Source organism: Bombina bombina, chromosome 5 (assembly GCF_027579735.1).
Source record: "Bombina bombina isolate aBomBom1 chromosome 5, aBomBom1.pri, whole genome shotgun sequence".
NCBI lineage: Eukaryota > Metazoa > Chordata > Amphibia > Anura > Bombinatoridae > Bombina > Bombina bombina.
The window spans coordinates 690522825-690550640 of NC_069503.1; the positions used below are offsets into that span (position 1 = coordinate 690522825).

General features: G+C 42.7%; 1 protein-coding gene across 2 annotated transcripts in view; it reads right to left on the bottom strand.

Moving 5' to 3' along the window:
• Positions 1-27816, bottom strand: part of ACD (ACD shelterin complex subunit and telomerase recruitment factor) — a 211522-nt gene that overhangs the window by 151892 nt on the left and 31814 nt on the right. For both annotated transcript variants that reach the window (XM_053714675.1, XM_053714676.1), the window contains one exon: positions 11141-11265. In XM_053714675.1, coding sequence (XP_053570650.1) covers positions 11141-11265 — 125 coding nt within the window. The remainder of the gene's footprint in view (positions 1-11140; positions 11266-27816) is intronic.

Consider the following 27816-nt stretch of genomic DNA (forward strand, 5'->3'; position numbering starts at 1 on the left):
CTTAATAGGAAAAATCTGATCAATCACAAACTCCATTTAAAATGTTATGCTCAAAGCTACTGCAGACTAGAGTTACTATCTCTATTTCCTACACAATTTTATTAGACATTTCCACTCAGTCTCTTTCTTCTTATACTTCCTCATGGAGAAAGTCAATCCTAGCGTTTGTGAAACGCTAGGATTGACCATTGAAACAAATAAAGGGGACTTTTATTCATCAAGTATAAAATACTTCATGCAGAAAGCTCATTTATTTGTTTCAAGGGTTCGCCGTTCTGAGATGCTATGGCAGCCCATGGCAGAACACTGTTTTGCTTGAGAGGTGACGTTTTCACCTCTTTAGCCAATAGCTGTGCGGGAAATCCAGCTTGTTGCCCATATGGCGCCGGATTTCCTGCACGCTATTTGCTAAAAGGTGCAAAATGTCACCAATTAACAAAACAGTGTTCTGCCGTATGCTGCCAGAGCAGTTCAGAACGGTGAATGCCTGAAACAAATAAAGGAGCTTTCAGCATGAAGTATTTTATACTTCATGAATGAAAGCCCCCTTTATTTGTTTCAATGGCCAATCCTAGCATTTCACAAACGCTAGAAATTGACTTTAACTATTAGTTTTGCCATCTCTAAAGACCAATGGAACAAGAATATCCGAATGATAGGAATAGTTTAATTTATATATATTTTTATTATTCTTTAAATTACGTGTATTACTTATCTGTAGCCCGCTGGGGAGGTGCACTACTCCTCTTCTTCATAGACTTCCTGGCTGCGCTAATGCTCCTGTTAGTGTGGCTCCACAGCACACTACAGGAATATTAGCACAGCGGATCCCTTCTACTTGAGTCCAGGGCTGTGCTAATAGGAGAATTAGGCCCTGGACTCTGCGAAGAAGGGTTGGATTAGCAACCCCTGTCTGTGCTAAAGGAGAAGGGATCCGCCGCTCTAATGTACACTACATGTAGCACGCTGGGGAGCTGTGCTAATGAACCTGTAGCACGCTGGGGGAGCCGCACTTATAGAAGAATTAGCGCAGTCCAGGAGTCTATAAAGAAGAAGAGGTTTGCAAGGCTCCCCAGCGAGCTACAGGTAAGTATCAATGTGACAGGACTAGATAAAATTCACATTCGTTTTAACAAAAATTAATGTAAATTTTAATGAATATTCAGTTTTAAAAATGCCAATACCGAATAGTGCAGCACAGTAATTTTACTGAATTTCCTTTCCGAATGATTAACCCAAAACAAATGATTCAGTTCTGCACAAGTCTAATTATTGAGATGATATGTCACACCGGCCTATCTGCACTCTATTTGACCCACCATATCAGGAGTGTGCTTGAAAGAGTGGAAGTGAGGGTTCTCTCTGTCATATCTGGTGGCATTTAGAGGTAATACAGCCTTACTGGACCAAGCTAATCAAAGGTATTGAACTCATTTTGGGCTTTTCTATAGAGTCATCCCCATTTATTTCCTTTTAAAATTATCCACTTTCAATATCCTGTAAATATAAGTTAGCCACTGTATAAAGCGTCTCTTCCCTCTGTATTGAAAACAAGTAACATGCTCCTCCATCCTTGACTAGAAACTCTCAGTGACTCGTATGCTTAAACTTTCACTATGTTAAAGGGACAGTCTACTCCAGAATCTGTACTGTTTAAAAAGATAAGATAATCTCTTTATAACCCATTCCCCAGTTTGTCATAACCAACACGGTTATATTAATATACTTATAACCTCTATGATTCGCTTTTGTCCCCCTTATCTCAGGTCTTTTGACAGACTTGCATTTTAGCCAATCAGTGCTGATTCATAAGTAATTACACAGGAGTGAGCACAATATTATCTATATGGCAAATATTAACTAGCACTGTCTAACTGTAAAATACTGTCCAAATCCACTAAGATAAGAGGCGACCTTCAAGGGCTTAAAAATGAACTTATGAGCCTACCTAGGTTTAGCTTTTAACAAAAAATACCAAACTTTATTTTCCCTCAATTTTAAGTTTTTTTGGAATAGGGTTTCTTAGTGGTTTCATGGGGGTGGGAGCAGCATCGCTACTGGTGTATACCTTTTCCAAATCACATTTTGTTTTGTTTTTTCCCCCCGCCTTTTTATATTTTTGTCCTATCCATAGATAATTCTCTTCCTGTTAGAAAATAATATTGTGGACTATTTTTCTTATTACTTTTTGCATATATAACTTGTTAGAAATCTAAATAGGCATCAGCTTATCACTTTAAATATTCTCTTTTTTATTTATATTACATTAATATATTTTCCATGTTGTTATGTGATTAAAAGTTTATATGTAGTCAATTGTTACAAAAGCAATAAAAATGACTAAACTTAAAAAATAAAATAGCTAGTGATGAAACAGCCATGCCATACTTGATACAAGTTGAAACAATATCTAAATGGGATATTTTTTTCTGAGCACACAAGCTCTCTAGGGGGAAGACTATGTGATGTACTCTGAAGTTTGTACACATTTTTAATTATTTCAATGAAAGCAGAATTTTAAGTCACAAACACAAATTACTATAATTTAGAAAACATATTTTAGGTACCAGAAATGCATTCTTTCTTTTTTGCTGTGCTAGAATGGTGGGTTGGCCGTTACTTATCACTGTTTTATGTATTAAGCTGTATTATATATATATATATATATATATATATATATATATATATATATATATATATATATATATATATATATATATATATATATATATATATATATATATATATATATATATACACATATACACACACACACATACACACACCACTGAGGTTCTATAGTAGTATAGGGATGGACAGTAAAGAATTTAAGCTTGTAACATCAAATGTTTATGTGTATTAAAATAACAACTTCATTATTTACTTTGTCCTCTTTTTATATGTTAGTTACCGGTAAAAATTGTGGCTTTTCCAACTCTGAGAATAGGAAGTACACACTGTGACTGCAGACTTCACATGCCTAACCCTGCCACATATATGTCCCCTAACTAACCACAGCAGAGATGATCTGATAAGGAACAGTAAAACAATGTAAATGTTGCTAACAAAATCACAGTGATTAGTTGTGTCTACTCCTGTGACAAATCCAACTGGCTACAAATAAGGTAAGTGGTGGGGGGAGTTTGGATAGTAAAAAACAATTGTAGCAAACAAGGGGGCCGATTTAGCAAGTGTTTCTGTAGTGATCATGTTCGCCAGACATCGATAAATGCAGACAGGGCATCATTGTACAAGCAGTTCTGGTGAACTGCTTGTGCAATGCCGCCTCTTGCACATTTGCGGCCAATCGGCCGCTAGCAGGGGGTGTCAATCAACCTGATTGTATGAGATCGGGTGGATTTATGTCCGCAGCCTCACAGGAGGTGGACGAGTTAAGGAGCACCGGTCTTTAGACCTCTGCTTCTTAACTCCTGTTTCTGCTAAATCGGCCCCAAGGTGTTAATGCATTACAAAGAAAATCACACGCACGTCACATAGTAATATGCTAATTTACTGAAAGTGTGGGAAAAGAAAACCTATCATATATAAACAAAGAGCTTTAAACTGTGACAAATATTAATTATGCAAAACAAAACAATATCCATAAACGTCCCAGTGTAGGTAGAAAAAATCAACTTGGTTACAGTTCCATATATAAAAGGCAAATTTTATTGAAATAATTCAGGATAAAACATGTAGATAACTCTCAGCAAGAGAGACAAGTAAAAAACATAATTTATGCTTACCTGATAAATTCCTTTCTTCTGTTGTGTGATCAGTCCACGGGTCATCATTACTTCTGGGATATAACTCCTCCCCAACAGGAAATGCAAGAGGATTCACCCAGCAGAGCTGCATATAGCTCCTCCCCTCTACGTCACTCCCAGTCATTCGACCAAGAATCAACGAGAAAGGAGAAACCAAGGGTGAAGTGGTGACTGGAGTATAATTTAAAAGATATTTACCTGCCTTAAAAAACAGGGCGGGCCGTGGACTGATCACACAACAGAAGAAAGGAATTTATCAGGTAAGCATAAATTATGTTTTCTTCTGTTATGTGTGATCAGTCCACGGGTCATCATTACTTCTGGGATACCAATACCAAAGCAAAAGTACACGGATGACGGGAGGGATAGGCAGGCTCATTATACAGAAGGAACCACTGCCTGAAGAACCTTTCTCCCAAAAATAGCCTCCGAAGAAGCAAAAGTGTCAAATTTGTAAAATTTGGAAAAAGTATGAAGCGAAGACCAAGTTGCAGCCTTGCAAATCTGTTCAACAGAGGCCTCATTCTTAAAGGCCCAAGTGGAAGCCACAGCTCTAGTAGAATGAGCTGTAATTCTTTCAGGAGGCTGCTGTCCAGCAGTCTCATAGGCTAAACGAATTATGCTACGAAGCCAGAAGGAGAGAGAGGTAGCCGAAGCCTTATGACCTCTCCTCTGACCAGAGTACACGACAAACAGGGAAGACGTTTGTCGAAAATCCTTAGTTGCCTGCAAGTAGAACTTGAGGGCACGAACTACATCCAGATTGTGTAGAAGACGTTCCTTCTTTGAAGAAGGATTCGGGCACAGGGAAGGCACCACGATCTCTTGATTGATGTTCCTGTTAGTGACTACCTTAGGTAAGAACCCAGGTTTTGTACGCAGAACTACCTTATCTGAATGAAAAATCAAATAAGGAGAATCACAATGTAAAGCTGATAACTCAGAGACTCTCCGAGCCGAAGAAATAGCCATTAAAAATAACACTTTCCAAGATAACAACTTTATATCAATGGAATGAAGGGGTTCAAACGGAACTCCTTGTAGAACGTTAAGAACAAGGTTTAAACTCCATGGCGGAGCAACAGTTTTAAACACAGGCTTGATCCTAGCTAAAGCCTGACAAAAGGCCTGGACATCTGGATTTTCTGACAGACGCCTGTGTAACAAGATGGACAGAGCTGAGATCTGTCCCTTTAATGAACTAGCCGATAAACCCTTTTCTAAACCTTCTTGTAGAAAGGACAATATCCTAGGAATCCTAACCTTACTCCAGGAGTAACCTTTGGATTCGCACCAGTATAGGTATTTACGCCATATCTTATGGTAAATCCTTCTGGTAACAGGCTTCCTAGCCTGTATCAGGGTATCAATAACCGACTCAGAAAAACCACGTTTTGATAAAATCAAGCGTTCAATTTCCAAGCAGTCAGCTTCAGAGAAGTTAGATTTTGATGTTCGAATGGACCCTGTATCAGAAGGTCCTGTCTTAGAGGTAGAGACCAAGGCGGACAGGATGACATGTCCACTAGATCTGCATACCAAGTCCTGCGTGGCCATGCAGGCGCTATTAGAATCACTGATGCTCTCTCCTGTTTGATTTTGGCAATCAATCGAGGAAGCAGCGGGAAGGGTGGAAACACATAAGCCATCCCGAAGTTCCAAGGTGCTGTCAAAGCATCTATCAGAACCGCTCCCGGATCCCTGGATCTGGACCCGTAGCGAGGAAGTTTGGCGTTCTGGCGAGACGCCATGAGATCTATCTCTGGTTTGCCCCAACTTCGAAGTATTTGGGCAAAGACCTCCGGATGAAGTTCCCACTCCCCCGGATGAAAAGTCTGGCGACTCAAGAAATCCGCCTCCCAGTTCTCCACTCCCGGGATGTGGATTGCTGACAGGTGGCAAGAGTGAGACTCTGCCCAGCGAATTATCTTTGATACTTCCATCATTGCTAGGGAGCTTCTTGTCCCTCCTTGATGGTTGATGTAAGCTACAGTCGTGATGTTGTCCGACTGAAACCTGATGAACCCCCGAGTTTTTAACTGGGGCCAAGCCAGAAGGGCATTGAGAACTGCTCTCAATTCCAGAATGTTTATTGGCAGGAGACTTTCCTCCTGATTCCATTGTCCCTGAGCCTTCAGAGAATTCCAGACAGCGCCCCAACCTAGTAGGCTGGCGTCTGTTGTTACAATTGTCCAGTCCGGCCTGCTGAATGGCATCCCCCTGGACAGATGTGGCCGAGAAAGCCACCATAGAAGAGAGTTTCTGGTCTCTTGATCCAGATTCAGAGTAGGGGACAAGTCTGAGTAATCCCCATTCCACTGACTCAGCATGCACAATTGCAGCGGTCTGAGATGTAGACGTGCAAAGGGTACTATGTCCATTGCTGCTACCATTAAGCCGATCACCTCCATGCATTGAGCTACTGACGGGAGTTGAATGGAATGAAGGACACGGCATGCATTTAGAAGCTTTGTTAATCTGTCTTCTGTCAGATAAATCTTCATTTCTACAGAATCTATAAGAGTCCCCAAGAATGGAACTCTTGTGAGAGGAAAGAGAGAACTCTTCTTTTCGTTCACTTTCCATCCATGCAACCTTAGAAATGCCAGAACTAACTCTGTATGAGACTTGGCAGTTTGAAAGCTTGAAGCTTGTATCAGAATGTCGTCTAGGTACGGAGCTACCGAAATTCCTCGCGGTCTTAGTACCGCCAGAAGGGCACCCAGAACCTTTGTGAAGATTCTTGGAGCCGTAGCCAATCCGAATGGAAGAGCTACAAACTGGTAATGCCTGTCTAAGAAGGCAAACCTTAGATACCGGTAATGATCTTTGTGAATCGGTATGTGAAGGTAAGCATCCTTTAAATCCACTGTGGTCATGTACTGACCCTTTTGGATCATGGGTAAGATTGTCCGAATAGTTTCCATTTTGAACGATGGAACTCTTAGGAATTTGTTTAGGATCTTTAAATCCAAGATTGGCCTGAAAGTTCCCTCTTTTTTGGGAACCACAAACAGGTTTGAGTAAAACCCTTGTCCTTGTTCCGACCGCGGAACCGGATGGATCACTCCCATTAATAACAGATCTTGTACACAGCGTAGAAACGCTTCTTTCTTTATCTGGTTTGTTGACAACCTTGACAGATGAAATCTCCCTCTTGGGGGAGAGAATTTGAAGTCTAGAAGGTATCCCTGAGATATGATCTCTAGCGCCCAGGGATCCTGAACATCTCTTGCCCAAGCCTGGGCGAAGAGAGAGAGTCTGCCCCCCACTAGATCCGGTCCCGGATCGGGGGCCCTCGATTCATGCTGTCTTTGGGGCAGCAGCAGGTTTCCTGGCCTGCTTGCCCTTGTTCCAGGACTGGTTAGGTTTCCAGCCTTGTCTGTAACGAGCAACCGCTCCTTCCTGTTTTGGTGCAGTGGAAGTTGGTGCTGCTCCTGCTTTGAAATTCCGAAAGGGACGAAAATTAGACTGTCTAGCCTTAGCTTTGGCTTTGTCTTGAGGCAGGGCGTGGCCCTTACCTCCTGTAATGTCAGCGATAATTTCTTTCAAACCGGGCCCAAATAAAGTTTGCCCCTTGAAAGGTATATTAAGTAATTTGGACTTAGAAGTTACATCAGCTGACCAGGATTTTAGCCACAGCGCCCTACGTGCCTGAATGGCGAATCCTGAGTTCTTAGCCGTAAGTTTGGTTAAATGTACTACGGCCTCCGAAATGAATGAATTAGCTAGTTTAAGGACTCTAAGCCTGTCCGTAATGTCGTCCAGCGTAGCTGAACTAAGGTTCTCTTCCAGAGACTCAATCCAAAATGCTGCCGCAGCCGTAATCGGCGCGATGCATGCAAGGGGTTGCAATATAAAACCTTGTTGAACAAACATTTTCTTAAGGTAACCCTCTAATTTTTTATCCATTGGATCTGAAAAAGCACAGCTATCCTCCACCGGGATAGTGGTACGCTTAGCTAAAGTAGAAACTGCTCCCTCCACCTTAGGTACCGTTTGCCATAAGTCCCGTGTGGTGGCGTCTATTGGAAACATCTTTCTAAATATTGGAGGGGGTGAGAACGGCACACCGGGTCTATCCCACTCCTTAGTAACAATTTCAGTTAGTCTCTTAGGTATAGGAAAAACGTCAGTACTCGCCGGTACCGCAAAGTATTTATCCAACCTACACAATTTCTCTGGTATTGCAACAGTGTTACAATCATTAAGAGCCGCTAAAACCTCCCCTAGTAATACACGGAGGTTCTCCAATTTAAATTTAAAATTTGAAATATCTGAATCCAATCTGTTTGGATCAGAACCGTCACCCACAGAATGAAGCTCTCCGTCCTCATGCTCTGCAAGCTGTGACGCAGTATCAGACATGGCCCTAGTATTATCAGCGCACTCTGTTCTCACCCCAGAGTGATCACGCTTGCCTCTTAGTTCTGGTAATTTAGCCAAAACTTCAGTCATAACAGTAGCCATATCTTGTAATGTTATCTGTAATGGCCGCCCAGATGTACTAGGCGCCACAATATCACGCACCTCCCGGGCGGGAGATGCAGGTACTGACACGTGAGGCGAGTTAGTCGGCATAACTCTCCCCTCGCTGTTTGGTGAAATTTGTTCAATTTGTACAGATTGGCTTTTATTTAAAGTAGCATCAATACAGTTAGTACATAAATTTCTATTGGGCTCCACCTTGGCATTGGAACAAATGACACAGGTATCTTCCTCTGAATCAGACATGTTTAACACACTAGCAATAAACTTGCAACTTGGTTACAATCTTATTTAACAAAAACGTACTGTGCCTCAAAGAAGCACTAAACGATTAAATGACAGTTGAAATAATGAACTGAAAAACAGTTATAGCATCAATCCTTGAAAACAACACAACTTTTAGCAAAGGTTTGTTCCCATTAGTAAAGTAACAATAATTAAATTTGAAACATAAAAATTACAGAGCAACGTTTTTAATCACAGTCAATATATAAGTCTCACAGCTCTGCTGAGAGAATCTACCTCCCTCCAAAGAAGTTTGAAGACCCCTGAGTTCTGTTAGAGATGAACCGGATCATGCAGGAAATACAAGAGTAACTGACTGGAAATTTTTGATGCGTAGCAAAGAGCGCCAAAAACGGCCCCTCCCCCTCACACACAGCAGTGAGAGAGAAACGAAACTGTCACAATTAAAACAAGCAACTGCCAAGTGGAAAAATAATGCCCAAACATTTATTCACTCAGTACCTCAGAAAATGCAAACGATTCTACATTCCAGCAAAAACGTTTAACATAATAAATACCTATTAAAAGGTTTAATGTACTTTTAACAGAGTAATTCCAGTGAAATACCATCCCCAGAATACTGAAGTGTAGAGTATACATACATGTCATTATAACGGTATGGCAGGATTTTCTCATCAATTCCATTCAGAAAATAAAAACTGCTACATACCTCAATGCAGATTCATCTGCCCGCTGTCCCCTGATCTGAAGCTTTTACCTCCCTCAGATGGCCGAGAAACAGCAATATGATCTTAACTACTCCGGTTAAAATCATAGTAAAAAACTCTGGTAGATTCTTCTTCAAACTCTGCCAGAGAGGTAATAACACGCTCCGGTGCTATTGTAAAATAACAAACTTTTGATTGAAGTTATAAAAACTAAGTATAATCACCATAGTCCTCTCACACATCCTATCTAGTCGTTGGGTGCAAGAGAATGACTGGGAGTGACGTAGAGGGGAGGAGCTATATGCAGCTCTGCTGGGTGAATCCTCTTGCATTTCCTGTTGGGGAGGAGTTATATCCCAGAAGTAATGATGACCCGTGGACTGATCACACATAACAGAAGAAAAGTCTGACCGGTTTCGGCCCAGTGTGGTCAGACTTTTTTACTTGTCTCTCTTGCTGAGAGTTATCTACATGTTTTATCCTGAATTATTTCAATAAAATTTGCCTTTTATATATGGAACTGGAACCAAGTTGATTTTTTCTACCTACACTGGGACGTTTATGGATATTGTTTTGTTTTGCATTTTCTGTGGAGCACAGGGGCTCCACTTCCGCTCTTACGTCCTCACCGGCACGGATCACAGCTGACTGGGATGATTTCAGCTGACTGAGAAAGGCGTGCTGCATTGAGAGAGGCTGAGTAGTGTTAACGGCGTGCAAGCATTAAACTGCTGAGGTTTACTGAGGACTGAGCTACAGCTGGGAACTAGATCACAACTGGGTACCTTACCGTGAGTATGCCGCTTTGGGCTTGTCTGTGATATATGGAACTGAAGTGTGTTGTAAGTAAGCCTGATTAACGCTACTGATGTACTCGAGCTGACAGGCTGTGATTATTACTCATACAACTATATGTTTACAGGATTATCTGTCGTACCACCTTCTCCTATAAGTATACTAGCGGGCCATTCTGTGGGCATACTTTCTGTTTGTGCAGAGCCCCCCTTCTTATGGAAATAGTGGCTGACATTCAAAGTAACCGCTAAAAGACTGTACGTTTACAAAGCCCTATTAGAACCAGAAAGGAAAGTCACATGACAAGTTTGCCCTGATTGAGATTTCTTGAATACGCTGTACCGCAACCTGGTTTGCCTGTCTCTTGAGAATTATCCGGTATATATGTAAATCCTAGCACTCTACACCTAACACTACATGTCGCAAGGGTGACAGCCTCTCCTTGCACACAATACTACCCTGAACTTTCTTTTTGAGCAATACGGTTGCTCCTTTTACTTGAAATATTAATTATGTCTCAGGATGCAAAAGCAGGAGATAGGAAAACCACAGAAGAGGACAAGGGAATGGGTGAGAAGGATTTAACCCAAGGTACAAAAAAAGATTTACTGAGGATTGCAATGAAGCATGTTGAGGATAATGTGGTCCAAGTTTATCTGCACTGAACTGTATGAAATCTAGAGACACTTTATGTTACATATCTCAACCATTCTTTAAGTTTTAGGAAAACCTATTAAATCAGGTGGTGAAAACATCTTCGTTAAATTTCAAAATACCAGGTACCTCCAGCAAATTGTAAGAGTACATTATAGAGCTGGAGTTGGTTCTGAATTAGGGAGCAGAACTTCAGAGGTTTCTTTTAGTGGAATTAACTCAAGTGGAAAGTCCTGCAGCAACAGTAACCCTCCATTTTCCAATTATAGGTAAAAACCCATGAACCATACAAAATAAACGTATATTCCTGAACAGCCATTCATGTCATGTGCCAGTCCATATACATGGTTTGTATTAATCTTCCTAAAACTAATACATTTCTAAATGATGTTTACTATAAAATAAACACGCGCATGTAATCCAAGCTGATTAAATCCAAAGAAATGATATTATTTTAAATAACAAAGATCATAGTTTACATACCTCTCCAGGGTCTCCTTGGCTTCATTGGTAATGATACCTTTTATAAAGTATTTTCTATCAGATATGTGTACTACGGCTGCAGGAAATGGTAGATCTTCTGAACAACTGTCAGCAATCTTCACAAACTATTAACAAAAACATACATATACATTTAGAAAGATATCTTTACTGAAAAAAAATCATTTATAGAAAGCATACGGTCATTGAAATTAGGGTGGATAAAAAAAATATAAATATATACAGTATATATATTTTTTTTTATTTAAATCTGATTTTAATTTAAAGGGACATGAAACACACATTTCTTCTTTCATTATTTAGAAAGAACATACAATTTTAAACAACTTTCTAATTTACTTCTATTATCTAATATGCTTCATTCCCTTGATATAATTTGCTGAAAAGCATATCTAGATAGGCTCAAAGTAGCTGCTCATTGGCTCACCCATGTGCATTGCTATTTCTTCAAAAAAAGATATCTGAAGAATGAAGCAAATTAGATAATAGAAGTAAATTGGAAAGTTGTTTAAAATTGTAGCCTCTATCTAAATCCCAAATATTTTGGGGTTTACTGTCCCTTTAAAGTGATGGTAAACTCTCCCTTTTTTAAAATCAGATCCAAAATGTTAGTGATATTTTAGATAGAGTTTAATTCATCAGTTGCAATGAAGATGCGCTGTAACTTACTTTTTAATGTAGATATAAAAACAGAATTTATGTTTACCTGATAAATTACTTTCTCCAACGGTGTGTCCGGTCCACGGCGTCATCCTTACTTGTGGGATATTCTCTTCCCCAACAGGAAATGGCAAAGAGCCCAGCAAAGCTGGTCACATGATCCCTCCTAGGCTCCGCCTACCCCAGTCATTCGACCGACGTTAAGGAGGAATATTTGCATAGGAGAAACCATATGGTACCGTGGTGACTGTAGTTAAAGAAAATAAATTATCAGACCTGATTAAAAAAACCAGGGCGGGCCGTGGACCGGACACACCGTTGGAGAAAGTAATTTATCAGGTAAACATAAATTCTGTTTTCTCCAACATAGGTGTGTCCGGTCCACGGCGTCATCCTTACTTGTGGGAACCAATACCAAAGCTTTAGGACACGGATGAAGGGAGGGAGCAAATCAGGTCACCTAAATGGAAGGCACCACGGCTTGCAAAACCTTTCTCCCAAAAATAGCCTCAGAAGAAGCAAAAGTATCAAACTTGTAAAATTTGGTAAAAGTGTGCAGTGAAGACCAAGTCGCTGCCCTACATATCTGATCAACAGAAGCCTCGTTCTTGAAGGCCCATGTGGAAGCCACAGCCCTAGTGGAATGAGCTGTGATTCTTTCGGGAGGCTGCCGTCCGGCAGTCTCGTAAGCCAATCTGATGATGCTTTTAATCCAAAAAGAGAGAGAGGTAGAAGTTGCTTTTTAACCTCTCCTTTTACCGGAATAAACAACAAACAAGGAAGATGTTTGTCTAAAATCCTTTGTAGCATCTAAATAGAATTTTAGAGCGCGAACAACATCCAAATTGTGCAACAAACGTTCCTTCTTTGAAACTGGTTTCGGACACAGAGAAGGTACGATAATCTCCTGGTTAATGTTTTTGTTAGAAACAACTTTTGGAAGAAAACCAGGTTTAGTACGTAAAACCACCTTATCTGCATGGAACACCAGATAAGGAGGAGAACACTGCAGAGCAGATAATTCTGAAACTCTTCTGGCAGAAGAAATTGCAACTAAAAACAAAACTTTCCAAGATAATAACTTAATATCAACGGAATGCAAGGGTTCAAACGGAACCCCCTGAAGAACTGAAAGAACTAAATTGAGACTCCAAGGAGGAGTCAAAGTTTTGTAAACAGGCTTAATTCTAACCAGAGCCTGAACAAAGGCTTGAACATCTGGCACAGCAGCCAGTTTTTTGTGAAGTAACACCGACAAGGCAGAAATCTGTCCCTTCAGGGAACTAGCAGATAATCCTTTTTCCAATCCTTCTTGAAGGAAGGATAGAATCCTAGGAATCTTAACCTTGTCCCAAGGGAATCCTTTAGATTCACACCAACAGATATATTTTTTCCAAATTTTGTGGTAAATCTTTCTAGTTACAGGCTTTCTGGCCTGAACAAGAGTATCGATAACAGAATCTGAGAACCCACGCTTCGATAAAATCAAGCGTTCAATCTCCAAGCAGTCAGCTGGAGTGAAACCAGATTCGGATGTTCGAACGGACCCTGAACAAGAAGGTCTCGTCTCAAAGGTAGCTTCCAAGGTGGAGCCGATGACATATTCACCAGATCTGCATACCAAGTCCTGCGTGGCCACGCAGGAGCTATCAAGATCACCGACGCCCTCTCCTGATTGATCCTGGCTACCAGCCTGGGGATGAGAGGAAACGGCGGGAACACATAAGCTAGTTTGAAGGTCCAAGGTGCTACTAGTGCATCCACTAGAGCCGCCTTGGGATCCCTGGATCTGGACCCGTAGCAAGGAACTTTGAAGTTCTGACGAGAGGCCATCAGATCCATGTCTGGAATGCCCCACAGCTGAGTGACTTGGGCAAAGATTTCCGGATGGAGTTCCCACTCCCCCGGATGCAATGTCCGACGACTCAGAAAATCCGCTTCCCAATTTTCCACTCCTGGGATGTGGATAGCAGACAGGTGGCAGGAGTGAGACTCCGCCCATAGAATGATTTTGGTCACTTCTTCCATCGCTAGGGAACTCCTTGTTCCCCCCTGATGGTTGACGTACGCAACAGTTGTCATGTTGTCTGATTGAAACCGTATGAACTTGGCCCTCGCTAGCTGAGGCCAAGCCTTGAGAGCATTGAATATCGCTCTCAGTTCCAGAATATTTATCGGTAGAAGAGATTCTTCCCGAGACCAAAGACCCTGAGCTTTCAGGGATCCCCAGACCGCGCCCCAGCCCATCAGACTGGCGTCGGTCGTGACAATGACCCACTCTGGTCTGCGGAATGTCATCCCTTGTGACAGGTTGTCCAGGGACAGCCACCAACGGAGTGAGTCTCTGGTCCTCTGATTTACTTGTATCTTCGGAGACAAGTCTGTATAGTCCCCATTCCACTGACTGAGCATGCACAGTTGTAATGGTCTTAGATGAATGCGCGCAACAGGAACTATGTCCATTGCCGCTACCATCAACCCGATCACTTCCATGCACTGAGCTATGGAAGGAAGAGGAACGGAATGAAGTATCCGACAAGAGTCTAGAAGTTTTGTTTTTCTGGCCTCTGTCAGAAAAATCCTCATTTCTAAGGAGTCTATTATTGTTCCCAAGAAGGGAACCCTTGTTGACGGGGATAGAGAACTCTTTTCCACGTTCACTTTCCATCCGTGAGATCTGAGAAAGGCCAGGACAATGTCCGTGTGAGCCTTTGCTTGAGGAAGGGACGACGCTTGAATCAGAATGTCGTCCAAGTAAGGTACTACAGCAATGCCCCTTGGTCTTAGCACAGCTAGAAGGGACCCTAGTACCTTTGTGAAAATCCTTGGAGCAGTGGCTAATCCGAAAGGAAGCGCCACGAACTGGTAATGTTTGTCCAGGAATGCGAACCTTAGGGACCGATGATGTTCCTTGTGGATAGGAATATGTAGATACGCATCCTTTAAATCCACCGTGGTCAAGAATTGACCTTCCTGGATGGAAGGAAGAATAGTTCGAATGGTTTCCATCTTGAACGATGGAACCTTGAGAAACTTGTTTAAGATCTTGAGATCTAAGATTGGTCTGAACGTTCCCTCTTTTTTGGGAACTATGAACAGATTGGAGTAGAACCCCATCCCTTGTTCTCTTAATGGAACAGGATGAATCACTCCCATTTTTAACAGGTCTTCTACACAATGTAAGAATGCCTGTCTTTTTATGTGGTCTGAAGACAACTGAGACCTGTGGAACCTCCCCCTTGGGGGAAGTCCCTTGAATTCCAGAAGGTAACCTTGGGAGACTATTTCTAGCGCCCAAGGATCCAGAACATCTCTTGCCCAAGCCTGAGCGAAGAGAGAGAGTCTGCCCCCCACCAGATCCGGTCCCGGATCGGGGGCCAACATTTCATGCTGTCTTGGTAGCAGTGGCAGGTTCCCGCGAAAATGAGGCTCTGCTTATGCTTTGGGAAAGCCCCTACAGAATAAGGTGTCTAATACAGTGCCTGCCGATATTATTATATCAAAATACCCAGATAAAATGATTCCTCAAGGCTAAATATGTGTTAATAATGAATCGATTTAGCCCAGAAAAAGTCTACAGTCTTAATAAGCCCTTGTGAAGCCCTTATTTACAATCGTAATAAACATGGCTTACCGGATCCCATAGGGAAAATGACAGCTTCCAGCATTACATCGTCTTGTTAGAATGTGTCATACCTCAAGCAGCAAGAGACTGCACACTGTTCCCCCAACTGAAGTTAATTGCTCTCAACAGTCCTGTGTGGAACAGCCATGGATTTTAGTGACGGTTGCTAAAATCATTTTCCTCATACAAACAGAATTCTTCATCTCTTTTCTGTTTCTGAGTAAATAGTACATACCAGCACTATTTCAAAATAACAAACTCTTGATTGAATAATAAAAACTACAGTTAAACACTAAAAAACTCTAAGCCATCTCCGTGGAGATGTTGCCTGTACAACGGCAAAGAGAATGACTGGGGTAGGCGGAGCCTAGGAGGGATCATGTGACCAGCTTTGCTGGGCTCTTTGCCATTTCCTGTTGGGGAAGAGAATATCCCACAAGTAAGGATGACGCCGTGGACCGGACACACCTATGTTGGAGAAATTCAAATTTACCGCAATCTGCCGTCCACTTCAAAAGTCAATTTTTCTGTGAGCTAACGTTTGAATTGTTCTCCAATCAGCGCTCTAGCTACAACAAAAGTGCCATATGGGGATAGCACTGATTGGACAACAATTAAAAATTGTTAGCTCACAGAAAAATTGACTTTTGAGGTGGGCGGCCTGAGCACGGGGTATTTGAATTTTATATCTACATTAAAACGTAAGTTATAGCGCATCTTCATTACATCTGATTAATTTAACTCCATCTAAAATATCACTAACATTCTTGATCTGTTTTTAAAAAGGGGAGAGTTTATCATCACTTTAAATGTGATTTTTTATTTTTTTATTTAATAAAATGCTTTTTGAAAAAAATATATCTAAAGATAGTTTTCTATTCAAGATACAATAATGCCAAAGGTTATTCATCCTGAAAGTAGGATTAGTTTTTAATTCTGTAGCATGTGTACTTCACTTTTCCCTGACATGGATAGGGGAGGATTGGGGTTCCTATAAACACATGACCATGTGATCTACTCCAGTCCTCTCCATGGAACTTCAAACACTGGTTGGTTGATGCAATAAATTTTGCTGTAGGGCCAGCTAATGCTTTTCCAAGCTGAGAGATAGGGGGAAAGTATCTAACAGGGAATCAACATTTAATTACTGCCAAAAAAGTCACAAATTTATGTTTTCCGCCTATCCAGAATCAAATGGTGCAAAAAAACTGCAATGAAATCCAGATGCAAGCACCTGAAAAACAGGGTTTAAAGGGACAGTGTGCTATAAAACTTGATTCCCCGTAATGGGTTTCAATTGACTTGTTATACCAGCTGAAGAGTATAAAATTAATGGGGAATTGTTCCTCTCGGTTTATTTTGAGAATTAACTAGTTGTTTTTACTCTTTGAAACCACAACCCATTAAAATAGGTTGAGCTTGTAGAAAACATGAATTATGCTTACCTAATAATTTAATTTCCTTCTGTATGAGGAGAGTCCACGGCATCATTCCTTACTGTTGGGAAAACATAAACTATGCTTACCTGATAATTACATTTTCTTCCGTGGGAAAGAGTCCACAGCTGCATTCATTAGTTGTGGGAAATAAGAACCTGGCCACCAGGAGGAGGCAAAGACACACCAGCCAAAGGCTTAAATACTCCTCCCACTTCCCCCTATCCCCCAGTCACTCTGCAGAGGAACAAGGATTAGTAGAAGAAATATCAAGGTGAAAGGGTGCCAGAAGACTATACATGAAAAACGCCTCAAAAAACGTGCGGGGAGGGGGGCGTGTCTTAGCAGCGATCCTGGTCGGTCGCACTTTCCCTGAGCTCCTGTTGATACTCTAAAAAAACGCTGATTTTGGGAGCCTTTTTACAGTACAAGTATCTGCTTTGCCCATTACTGGGCACTAGCACTCAGTGGCATACCGTATATTTTCAACTACACTGTATTTTTGACACCGGAGTAGGGGACAAGACAGAAGAGGCCTGGAGCGGCGGCTCATTACAGGTAGCGCTACCCCCCTCGGTACGCCGAGGTTCTTTGCCAACATCAACCATCTCGATATAGCCCACACAGAGGGCGAGAAAATAATGTTGTCACCAGAATCAGACACATGGCAGGACTGCCTCCGTCACCCGGTGATTAAGCCTGCAATACTGCACAAGCTACAGCATAGGGAGGCAAAGTTGGAGACGTTACATAGAACATCACCTGAGTGCCCAGACTCAGGATTCTGGCTGGAAACAAAGATCACCATTAAGGAGTCAGCGGATGCCGGGGAAAGCTGGCTACCAGCGGGAGAACGACCATCATATAGTGCAGCTGAGGGGGAGTCAATGGGGAATCCCCATGAAGCCAAGACAGCAAACCGGAATTACCCCATAGATTCTAACACCGCCTTGCACAAGAGGATTGTACACATAAAGCCCACTTTTCTTACAAAGGGAACATCGGAAGAACCAGAGGCCTGCCACAAAAAGCTTGGTCATCTCATGCTCCCGGGATATCACGATGGGATACTAGAACAGAGTGACCGGAACATACAATCGATCTTGTGGCACTGCAACAACGACTTCCAGGAGCTCTTCCATACAGCTGGAAAGACCCAGCTTCTGTCAGGGACAAATTCTTGGGGCTAAACTTTGAGAACAGAGGAAAATGTTATATTTGCCCCTTGTTACACAATAATAGTGAGGACATTGCCGGGACATTCACGTATGTTAAACTGTTTTCGATTTGTTGTTTGTTTTTTGAATTTTTGCACTCTAGCTGAGAAATAGCGAGATAGATGGAAGTGAGCAGGAGGGAGATACATATAATAGAGCAGAACCAGCTTGCCTTCACGGCTTCCTACGTTATAACATAAATAATACCAAACCGGGACTTATATGTAATATGCATTGTACCGAGTGTTCTAGCTTCCTCTCAGATGTTTAATTTAATCAGTTTATATTTTATAGTTTTGCTATATTGTATTTTATATATTATATTGTTAACACACCCCAATGAGGGGAAAAGACTAGTTATGATTCCTAGGACAAACCGCTCCCATTTAAAGACATATGCTCACATGCTGTCCCCACATTAGAAAGAACTATCCGCTGCTTAGAGGCTCTAACATTCCTTCATTATACATGCACAATATTGAAACACCCCCTTCTTCACGTGGCTAGCGGCCGGAGCCGCGGGAAGGGGCATGAAAAGAATAGTGTGAAGAATGAGGGCTAATTATGTAATATCATGAGGCTAGAGTCCAGAGCAGACAAGATCTACACATTTAAGTCCACATTCCTTTGGAGATTTAGAAAATGATGCTTCCTGCAGCTACCTATCGCCAGGGATAATATTGTTGTCCGCATTTCACTGACCCTGAACAATAAACAGGGATTATTAATCAAATATCAGACTAGTCCCCAATCCCTAACCTTAGAAAACTTTTTGGGGTGCATGTTCCTAGCTATGTACCTATAGATCCCCTCCAGCGGGGTGGGTGTGCTCCTTCCCCACACCCAACATAGATTTGCATAGGGCGCTATAAAAATAAAATGAACATTGATGTTATAAGGTGTGGTTTTGGCTTTTAAACTAAAAGCTTCAGAATACGTGGTTAATATAGTTATTGCGCTTGTTTTTCCTATCATTTCCCTACTTGCCCTTTTACATATATATACTAAAAATTATAGACCCAAAAGTGGTCTGAACTGAAGCAATTAGGGATAATAAAAATAAGAAAATGAGGGTTGTAACTTAAGATGTGCAAAAATGCATGATTGTATTTTTAATGAGCAATGTTTGTATTTTTCTTCTGCATTCAAACACTAAGTAATAATTGTATTGTACAACTCCTCAATAAAAATAAATAATTAAAAAAAAAACGTGCGGGGAGCTATGGACTCTTTCCCACGGAAGAAAATTAAATTCTCAGGTAAGCATAATTTATGTTTTTCTTCCTAATGGGAAAGAGTCCACAGCTGCATTCATTATTTGTGGGAAAATTATACCCAAGCCAAAGAGGACACTGAATGCCAAGAACGGGAGGGTAAGAGGTGGCCCAAACTGAGGGCACCAGGACTGAACCACATCCCATAAATAAAAAGGTCCAACAGGGAGGAAAAACATGAATAAAACAGGGCCTCAAGGACACAAACAACAGTCCCAAGCCTGGGTAAAAATCACATGCAACACCACCGAACCAAAAGGACTCGAAACGCCCAAAGGCCAATCCCATACACACGCCCCCATAAGGGAATCCTGACCAACTCCCCAAAGGAAGAAGCAAGGTAGAGGGATAACTGAACCAGAACCCTGTCTTCCAAAGGACAGAGTAGACTAGCTCGGGAGACTCCAGAAAGCCTCACGAAAAGCCAGAAAAAAAAGGCATCATCAGTCAAACACAATCAAATCGGAGACCGAGAGAGAACAAAAAGTATCTCGAAAACAGAAAACCGCACAGACGACTAAGTAGCACGCTATAGTGCAGCCACAGATAAAGGGGAAAAAAAACTTTGTCCAGCTCCCCAGCTGTAGGGAACCACAGTAGTAGTAGTAGTAGAACCAGCAAAAACGAAGTTCCTAGACAAAACCCCCTCCATGGAGGGAAAAATTAGAGATCCAAACCCCACCGATAGCTCAGAGAGCACCTCAACAGGGACCCACTGTATCCAAAAGAAGCAGAGACAGCTGAAAAATCAACACATGACCAGAACCATAGCTTAGGATCCCGAGAGAAACAAGGGCGTCCTCCACAACCGCAGAACCTCCGAAACGAGGACCACCCACACACAAAAAAAAAAACACAAAAAAAACAACAACCTGTCAACAACAGTGAAAGTCCAGGGACAGAGTCCTGCCCCCCGCAGAACAAGAGGGAGGAACACCACCAGCCACCAGAGTCCCAACAGAACTAGAGGGACACCGAACCCAGAAGTCCATTCCCAAGGGCATCTCCATCCCTGAACCAGGGACAAAAGGAACATACCCCCAGAGAAAATAGTCTCCCAAGGGAAGACGGAGGACAAAGGAAACTTTGCCCCCCCCCGACACAAGACTTGACACAGGGATCAAAACTAACCCAAAAGGAGCCAGCCCCCAAAGGAGCAGAGACTACCAGAGGTAGCAATCTCGGGGCCCCACAGCAGATACCAGTGGTGGAAGAGATGAGGACAAAGTGACCCCACCAAGGTACTACACAGTATGCGGATGCAACATTAGAGCACCAGAACAACAGACCCCCAAAGGAAGTCCAGAACGCAATCCGGCACACAAAAACAAAGGCCCCGAGCAGCCATAAGAAGGGGACCAGACACTCCAAAGAGAGAAAAGGAAGAACCCCTTCCAGATGCAACCCGAACACCAGAGGGAAAACCGAGACAAGTATAGACAAAACTATACCAACACCACCCGGAACCCCAGCCCAATCCCAGACCCACAAATAGACCTGAAAAAAAGGAACCCAACCAAAATTCCAGTCAGATACTCCTCACCCGAGGAAGGAACCCGAAAAAAAAGGGGAAATCTAGCAAAAACCTAAGAAGGGACTGCAAAAGAACACAGAACCAATCTCAAGGCAATAGAACCCACGACACAGAGCAAAACTCTGCGACAGTCAGAAACTAGGGTCCCAAATCAGTGCCCGACCATAAAAGGGTGGATAAAATTCTGAAAAAAACAGAACCAGAACCGAAACGAACAAGGCGACCCCAATAAAACCGGATTCCAGCATTGAAACAGACGACCACGTGGCAAGTCACAGGCAAGCCACCGCGCAGAATCGCTGCCGAATCACAGAGAATACAGGCATGAACCCGCTAGGCCTCACATACCCATCAAGCGCTCCACCGCTATCCACGAAGAGGATCCATTAAAAGCGGACCGAAACGAGATCCAGAGACCCTAGGAGTCTAAACCGCCCCAAAGGGTAGCAAGAAGACCAAGGCCCAAAAATCCCCAAAGCGGAGAAGGCCCCGTCCCCCTGAAAGGAGTGCCAGAGCAACGCGGCGGAAGCCACCGACCGAGCCCTGGGAAGAGAGCGGCACGCCCAATCTCTCCCGGCATGCGGACCTGAAGGCCTGGATGTATAGAGTAGTTTGTGAAAACAAACAATAAAACAGAACACACAAGGTCCTGCTGGTACCGCCAGGCGCAACAGGCGTCACTAACAACACAACAAAGTGCACACAAATTCCGGACCCAAAAGTCTGAACAACTTCCAAGGAAGTAACCAAAAGCAAGTCCATCCCAGAAATTCCAGAGGGAATAATCAAATAAAAAGATATCCTAACCAGCTGAAATAAAAGAAGGCAGCCCGAAGGCATCCGCCAAAAAAACTCTGCGAAATGACACGAGCAACCGACAGGAGACGATCAACTTCCCAAATAGTCTAGCTCGAAGCACCATTCGATGACACATTCCCCGACTGATAGAGGAGAGGATCCCCCAATAAGTCGTAAAGACGACGGACTAGAACGCGCAGCCACGCGATAAGATAAAGAAAGGTGCAACATGGAGGAATATTCACCCCCGGAGGTAACTGAGTAGACCCACCCGAAGTCTGGACACCCGGGATAATCGGGCAAGAACACAACCTTGCAGAAACCTCCGGATCCTGCAGACGAACCAGCGCCATCAAAATATTAAAAGCGGAAATGACCCGCCATCTCCAGGAGAAACAAACCACCCTGTGCCGAGGGAGAATTAACATTAGGGTTACCCGCAAATGTAGAGGAAGGGTGCTGTTGGCAATCCGCCGGTTGAGAGACAGAGCCTCCAGAGGATGATGGTTCAGTAGGCCCCTGGTTCTTCGAGTTTGAGAAACCAGGCGCTCTAAGAAGGCACAAGAGACAGAACTGATAAACCTGCGTCAGTGGGACCGAAGCACCTTCCTTACAAGAGGAAGAATCGGAATCAGAAACAACGACAGTCTCAGCTTTAGAATCCTCCATGGATAAAACCAAAGAGAGAATTAGGACAATATAAAAAAACGAATGGCACCTGTCACCCACAATGGCTGGGGCACTCACCACCTCCTATGACCAGATCCAAACAAAGCACAAAATCTTCGTCGCCACATGGTCAGGAATGCAGAAGCGTAACAACGCCTGGTCATAAAGGTGAACCACAAAGTCCAAAAAAAAAAAAAAAAAGAAAACGCGCCAGAAAAAGGTGGCAACTAGGCCCCACTAAATCCTTCAGGCAAGTCTCCTGTCTCAGCCCCAGAGCCAATACCCACTACACAAAGCAGGGAGATCACATAAGAAACATGATTAGGGAACCCCACCCTGTTCACAAAGTAAATGAATTATCCCATGATTCCCAGATCCGTACAGAGGAGACTCACTGAGACCCATACCTATCTGACACAAAACATAACATTCATATTGATAGAATGAAACGATCTTACCGGAATCTACGCCGTGACGGATAGAAGCGTCGCCTCCGTCATGGACTTGAGAGAAGACAGCAGGTAGCGAAGCAAAGGATCGGCAATGCAAAGTGCTAGAGGAGCTGTTATACGAGTCGGGATGGTGTCGCAGACAGAACTCCCACTGCATCTCCAGACTCTAACATTCGCCCAGGCCCTCACTGAGAGACTAACAGGACTACTTAAAACTCCTGTCCCATTGCGAAGAGTACTACCCTCCATGAGAGAGGCACTTTATGTAAAAATTAATAAAAGTACTTTCTTTAAAAAATAAAACTTCTGACACTTCTCTGCCAACCTCCTGGGACGAAAGGCAAAGAATGACTGGGGGGAGGGGGGTGCGGGGGGGAATTGGGAGGAGTATTTAAGCCTTTGGCTGATGTGTTTTTGTTTCCTCCTGGTGGCCAGGTTCATATTTCCTACAAGTAATGAATGCGGCTGTGGACTCTTTCCCATTAGGAAGAAAATACTGAACCTGGCCACCAGGAGGAGGCAAAGACACCCCAGCCAAAGGCTTAAAGGGACATAATAATCATATGCTAAATCACTTGAAACTGATGCAGTATAACTGTAAAAAGCTGATTTTACCTCACAATTTCCTCAGCTCACCAGAGTAAGTTCTGTGTAAAAAGTTATACTCAGCTGCTGCCCAGCTGTAGGTAAAAAAATAAATTAAAAAAAATTAAGAAATGAACAGCAGCCAATCAGCATCAAAAGTGCTGAGGTCATGAACTATTTTACTGTGATATCATGAGATTTCATAGTCAACTTCCTTAAACTGAATAGGGAAATAAGATCAGTGTGCACGAAAGCTCACTCCCTTAGCTGTCCCGGGACATACATACTGATTTGATGCTTAGAAGTCCTTTACAATGGGATGTGGCTACTGAGGAATTTTTGAGGTAAAATATCTTTCTTTTTTACATAGAGATGTTCAGGTGATATTTTCTAGTCAGCTTTTTACAGCTATGCTGCATCACTTTCAAGTGTTTTAACATTTGGGTATGATGGCCCTTTAAATACTCCCCCCATTTCCATCTTATCCCAGTCATTCTGCCAAGGGAACAAAGAACAGCCCAGAGGCAGAACTTTTTTTTTTATTTTCTGCGATGAGATTTTTTTTAGTAAAAATTTTTGTGCTCCTAAAAGTATTTCTTCTGTTAAGTGTGATCAGTCCACGGGTCATCATTACTTCTGGGATATTACTCCTCCCCAACAGGAAGTGCAAGAGGATTCACCCAGCAGAGCTGCATATAGCTCCTCCCCTCTACGTCACTCCCAGTCATTCTCTTGCACCCAACGACTAGATAGGATGTGTGAGAGGACTATGGTGATTATACTTAGTTTTATATCTTCAATCAAAAGTTTGTTATTTTAAAATAGCACCGGAGTGTGTTATTACCTCTCTGGCAGAGTTTGAAGAAGAATCTACCAGAGTTTTGCTATGATTTTAGCCGGAGTAGTTAAGATCATATTGCTGTTCTCGGCCATCTGAGGAGTGAGGTAAACTTCAGATCAGGGGACAGCGGGCAGATGAATCTGCATAGAGGTATGTAGCAGTTTTTATTTTCTGACAATGGAATTGATGAGAAAATCCTGCCATACCGATATAATGTCATGTATGTATACTTTACACTTCAGTATTCTGGGGAATGGTACTTCACTAGAATTACACTGTAAGAAATACATAAAGCTGTTTAATAACTAGAGATTAAAAGTTTAACGTTTTTGCTGGAATGTAAAATCGTTTTCATTTGCTGAGGTACTGTGTGAATAAATGTTTGGGCACTATTTTTCCACTTGGCAGTTGCTTAATCTGTTTTTCTGACAGTTTCTGTTCTCCCTCACTGCTGTGTGTGAGGGGGAGGGGCCGTTTTTTGGCGCTTTTACTATGCATCAAATATTTCAGTCAGCAACTCATTGTATTCCCTGCATGATCCGGTTCATCTCTACAGAGCTCAGGGGTCTTCAAAACTTATTTTGAGGGAGGTAATTTCTCTCAGCAGAGCTGTGAGAATTATAGTTTGACTGAGATAAAAAACGTTTATTCTGTAATTTGTTTCCTGTTTTCAGAATTTGTTATCTTTGCTAATGGGATTAAACCTTTGCTAAAGTTGTGTTGTTTACAAGGATTGAGGCTATAACTGTTTCAATTTATTAATTTTCAACTGTCATAGATCTTCTGTGCTTCTTAAAGGCACAGTACGTTTTAATATTATTCTAATTGAATTGTATTTCCAAGTTGCAAGTTTATTTGCTAGTGTGTTAAACATGTCTGATTCAGAGGATGATACCTGTGTCATTTGTTGCAATGCCAAAGTGGAGCCCAATAGAAATTTATGTACTAACTGTATTGATGCTACTTTAAATAAAAGTCAATCTGTACAAATTGAACAAATTTCACCAAACAACGAGGGGAGAGTTATGCCGACTAACTCGCCTCACGTGTCAGTACCTACATCTCCCGCTCAGAGGGAGGTGCGTGATATTGTAGCGCCGAGTACATCTGGGCGGCCATTACAAATCACATTACAGGATATGGCTACTGTTATGACTGAGGTTTTGGCTAAATTACCAGAACTAAGAGGTAAGCGTGATCACTCTGGGGTGAGAACAGAGTGCGCTGATAATATTAGGGCCATGTCAGACACTGCGTCACAGGTGGCAGAACATGAGGACGGAGAACTTCATTCTGTGGGTGACGGTTCTGATCCAAACAGACTGGATTCAGATATTTCAAATTTTAAATTTAAACTGGAAAACCTCCGTGTATTACTAGGGGAGGTGTTAGCGGCTCTGAATGATTGTTACACAGTTGCAATACCAGAGAAAATGTGTAGGTTGGATAAATATTTTGCGGTACCGACGAGTACTGAGGTTTTTCCTATACCTAAGAGACTTACTGAAATTGTTACTAAGGAGTGGGATAGACCCGGTGTGCCGTTCTCACCCCCTCCGATATTTAGAAAAATGTTTCCAATAGACGCCACCACAAGGGACTTATGGCAAACGGTCCCTAAGGTGGAGGGAGCAGTTTCTACCTTAGCTAAGCGTACCACTATCCCGGTGGAGGATAGCTGTGCTTTTTCAGATCCAATGGATAAAAAGTTAGAGGGTTACCTTAAGAAAATGTTTGTTCAACAAGGTTTTATATTGCAACCCCTTGCATGCATTGCGCCGATCACGGCTGCAGCGGCATTCTGGATTGAGTCTCTGGAAGAGAACATTGGTTCAGCTACTCTGGACGACATTACGGACAGGCTTAGAGTCCTTAAACTAGCTAATTCATTCATTTCGGAGGCCGTAGTACATCTTACTAAACTTACGGCGAAGAATTCAGGATTCGCCATTCAGGCACGCAGGGCGCTGTGGCTAAAATCCTGGTCAGCTGATGTTACTTCTAAGTCTAAATTGCTTAATATACCTTTCAAAGGGCAGACCTTATTCGGGCCCGGGTTGAAAGAGATTATCGCTGACATTACAGGAGGTAAAGGCCATGCCCTGCCTCAGGACAAAGCCAAAGCCAAGACTAGACAGTCTAATTTTCGTTCCTTTCGTAATTTCAAAGCAGGAGCAGCATCAACTTCCTCTGCACCAAAACAGGAAGGAGCTGTTGCTCGCTACAGACAAGGCTGGAAACCTAACCAGTCCTGGAACAAGGGCAAGCAGACTAGGAAACCTGCTGCTGCCCCTAAAACAGCATGAATTGAGGGCCCCCGATCCGGGATCGGATCTAGTGGGGGGCAGACTTTTTCTCTTCGCCCAGGCTTGGGCAAGAGATGTTCAGGATCCCTGGGCGCTAGAGATAATATCTCAGGGATACCTTCTGGACTTCAAATACTCTCCTCCAAGAGAGAGATTTCATCTGTCAAGATTGTCAACAATCCAGACAAAGAAAGAGGCGTTTCTACGCTGCGTACAAGAGCTCTTGTTAATGGGAGTAATCCATCCAGTTCCACGATCGGAACAGGGACAGGGGTTTTACTCAAATCTGTTTGTGGTTCCCAAAAAAGAGGGAACTTTCAGACCAATCCTGGACTTAAAGATCCTAAACAAATTCCTAAGAGTTCCATCGTTCAAGATGGAGACTATTCGGACAATTTTACCTATGATCCAAGAGGGTCAATACATGACCACTGTAGATTTAAAAGATGCTTACCTTCACATACCGATTCACAAAGATCATTATCGGTACCTAAGGTTTGCCTTCCTAGACAGGCATTACCAGTTTGTGGCTCTTCCATTCGGATTGGCTACAGCTCCAAGAATCTTCACAAAGGTTCTGGGTGCTCTTCTGGCGGTACTAAGACCGCGGGGAATCTCGGTAGCTCCATACCTAGACGACATTCTGATACAAGCTTCAAGCTTTCAAACTGCCAAGTCTCATACAGAGTTAGTGCTGGCATTTCTAAGGTCACATGGATGGAAGGTGAACGAAAAGAAAAGTTCACTCGTTCCACTCACAAGAGTTCCCTTCCTGGGGACTCTTATAGATTCTGTAGAAATGAAGATTTACCTGACAGAGGACAGGTTAACAAGACTTCAAAGTGCTTGCCGCACCCTTCATTCCATTCAACACCCGTCAGTGGCTCAATGCATGGAGGTAATCGGCTTAATGGTAGCGGCAATGGACATAGTACCCTTTGCACGCTTACACCTCAGACCACTGCAACTGTGCATGCTAAGTCAGTGGAATGGGGATTACTCAGACTTATCCCCTTCTCTGAATCTGGATCAAGAGACCAGAAATTCTCTTCTATGGTGGCTTTCTCGGCCACATCTGTCCAGGGGGATGCCATTCAGCAGACCAGACTGGACAATTGTAACAACAGACGCCAGCCTTCTAGGTTGGGGTGCCGTCTGGAATTCTCTGAAGGCTCAGGGACAATGGAGTCAGGAGGAGAGTCTCCTGCCAATAAACATTCTGGAATTGAGAGCAGTTCTCAATGCCCTCCTGGCTTGGCCC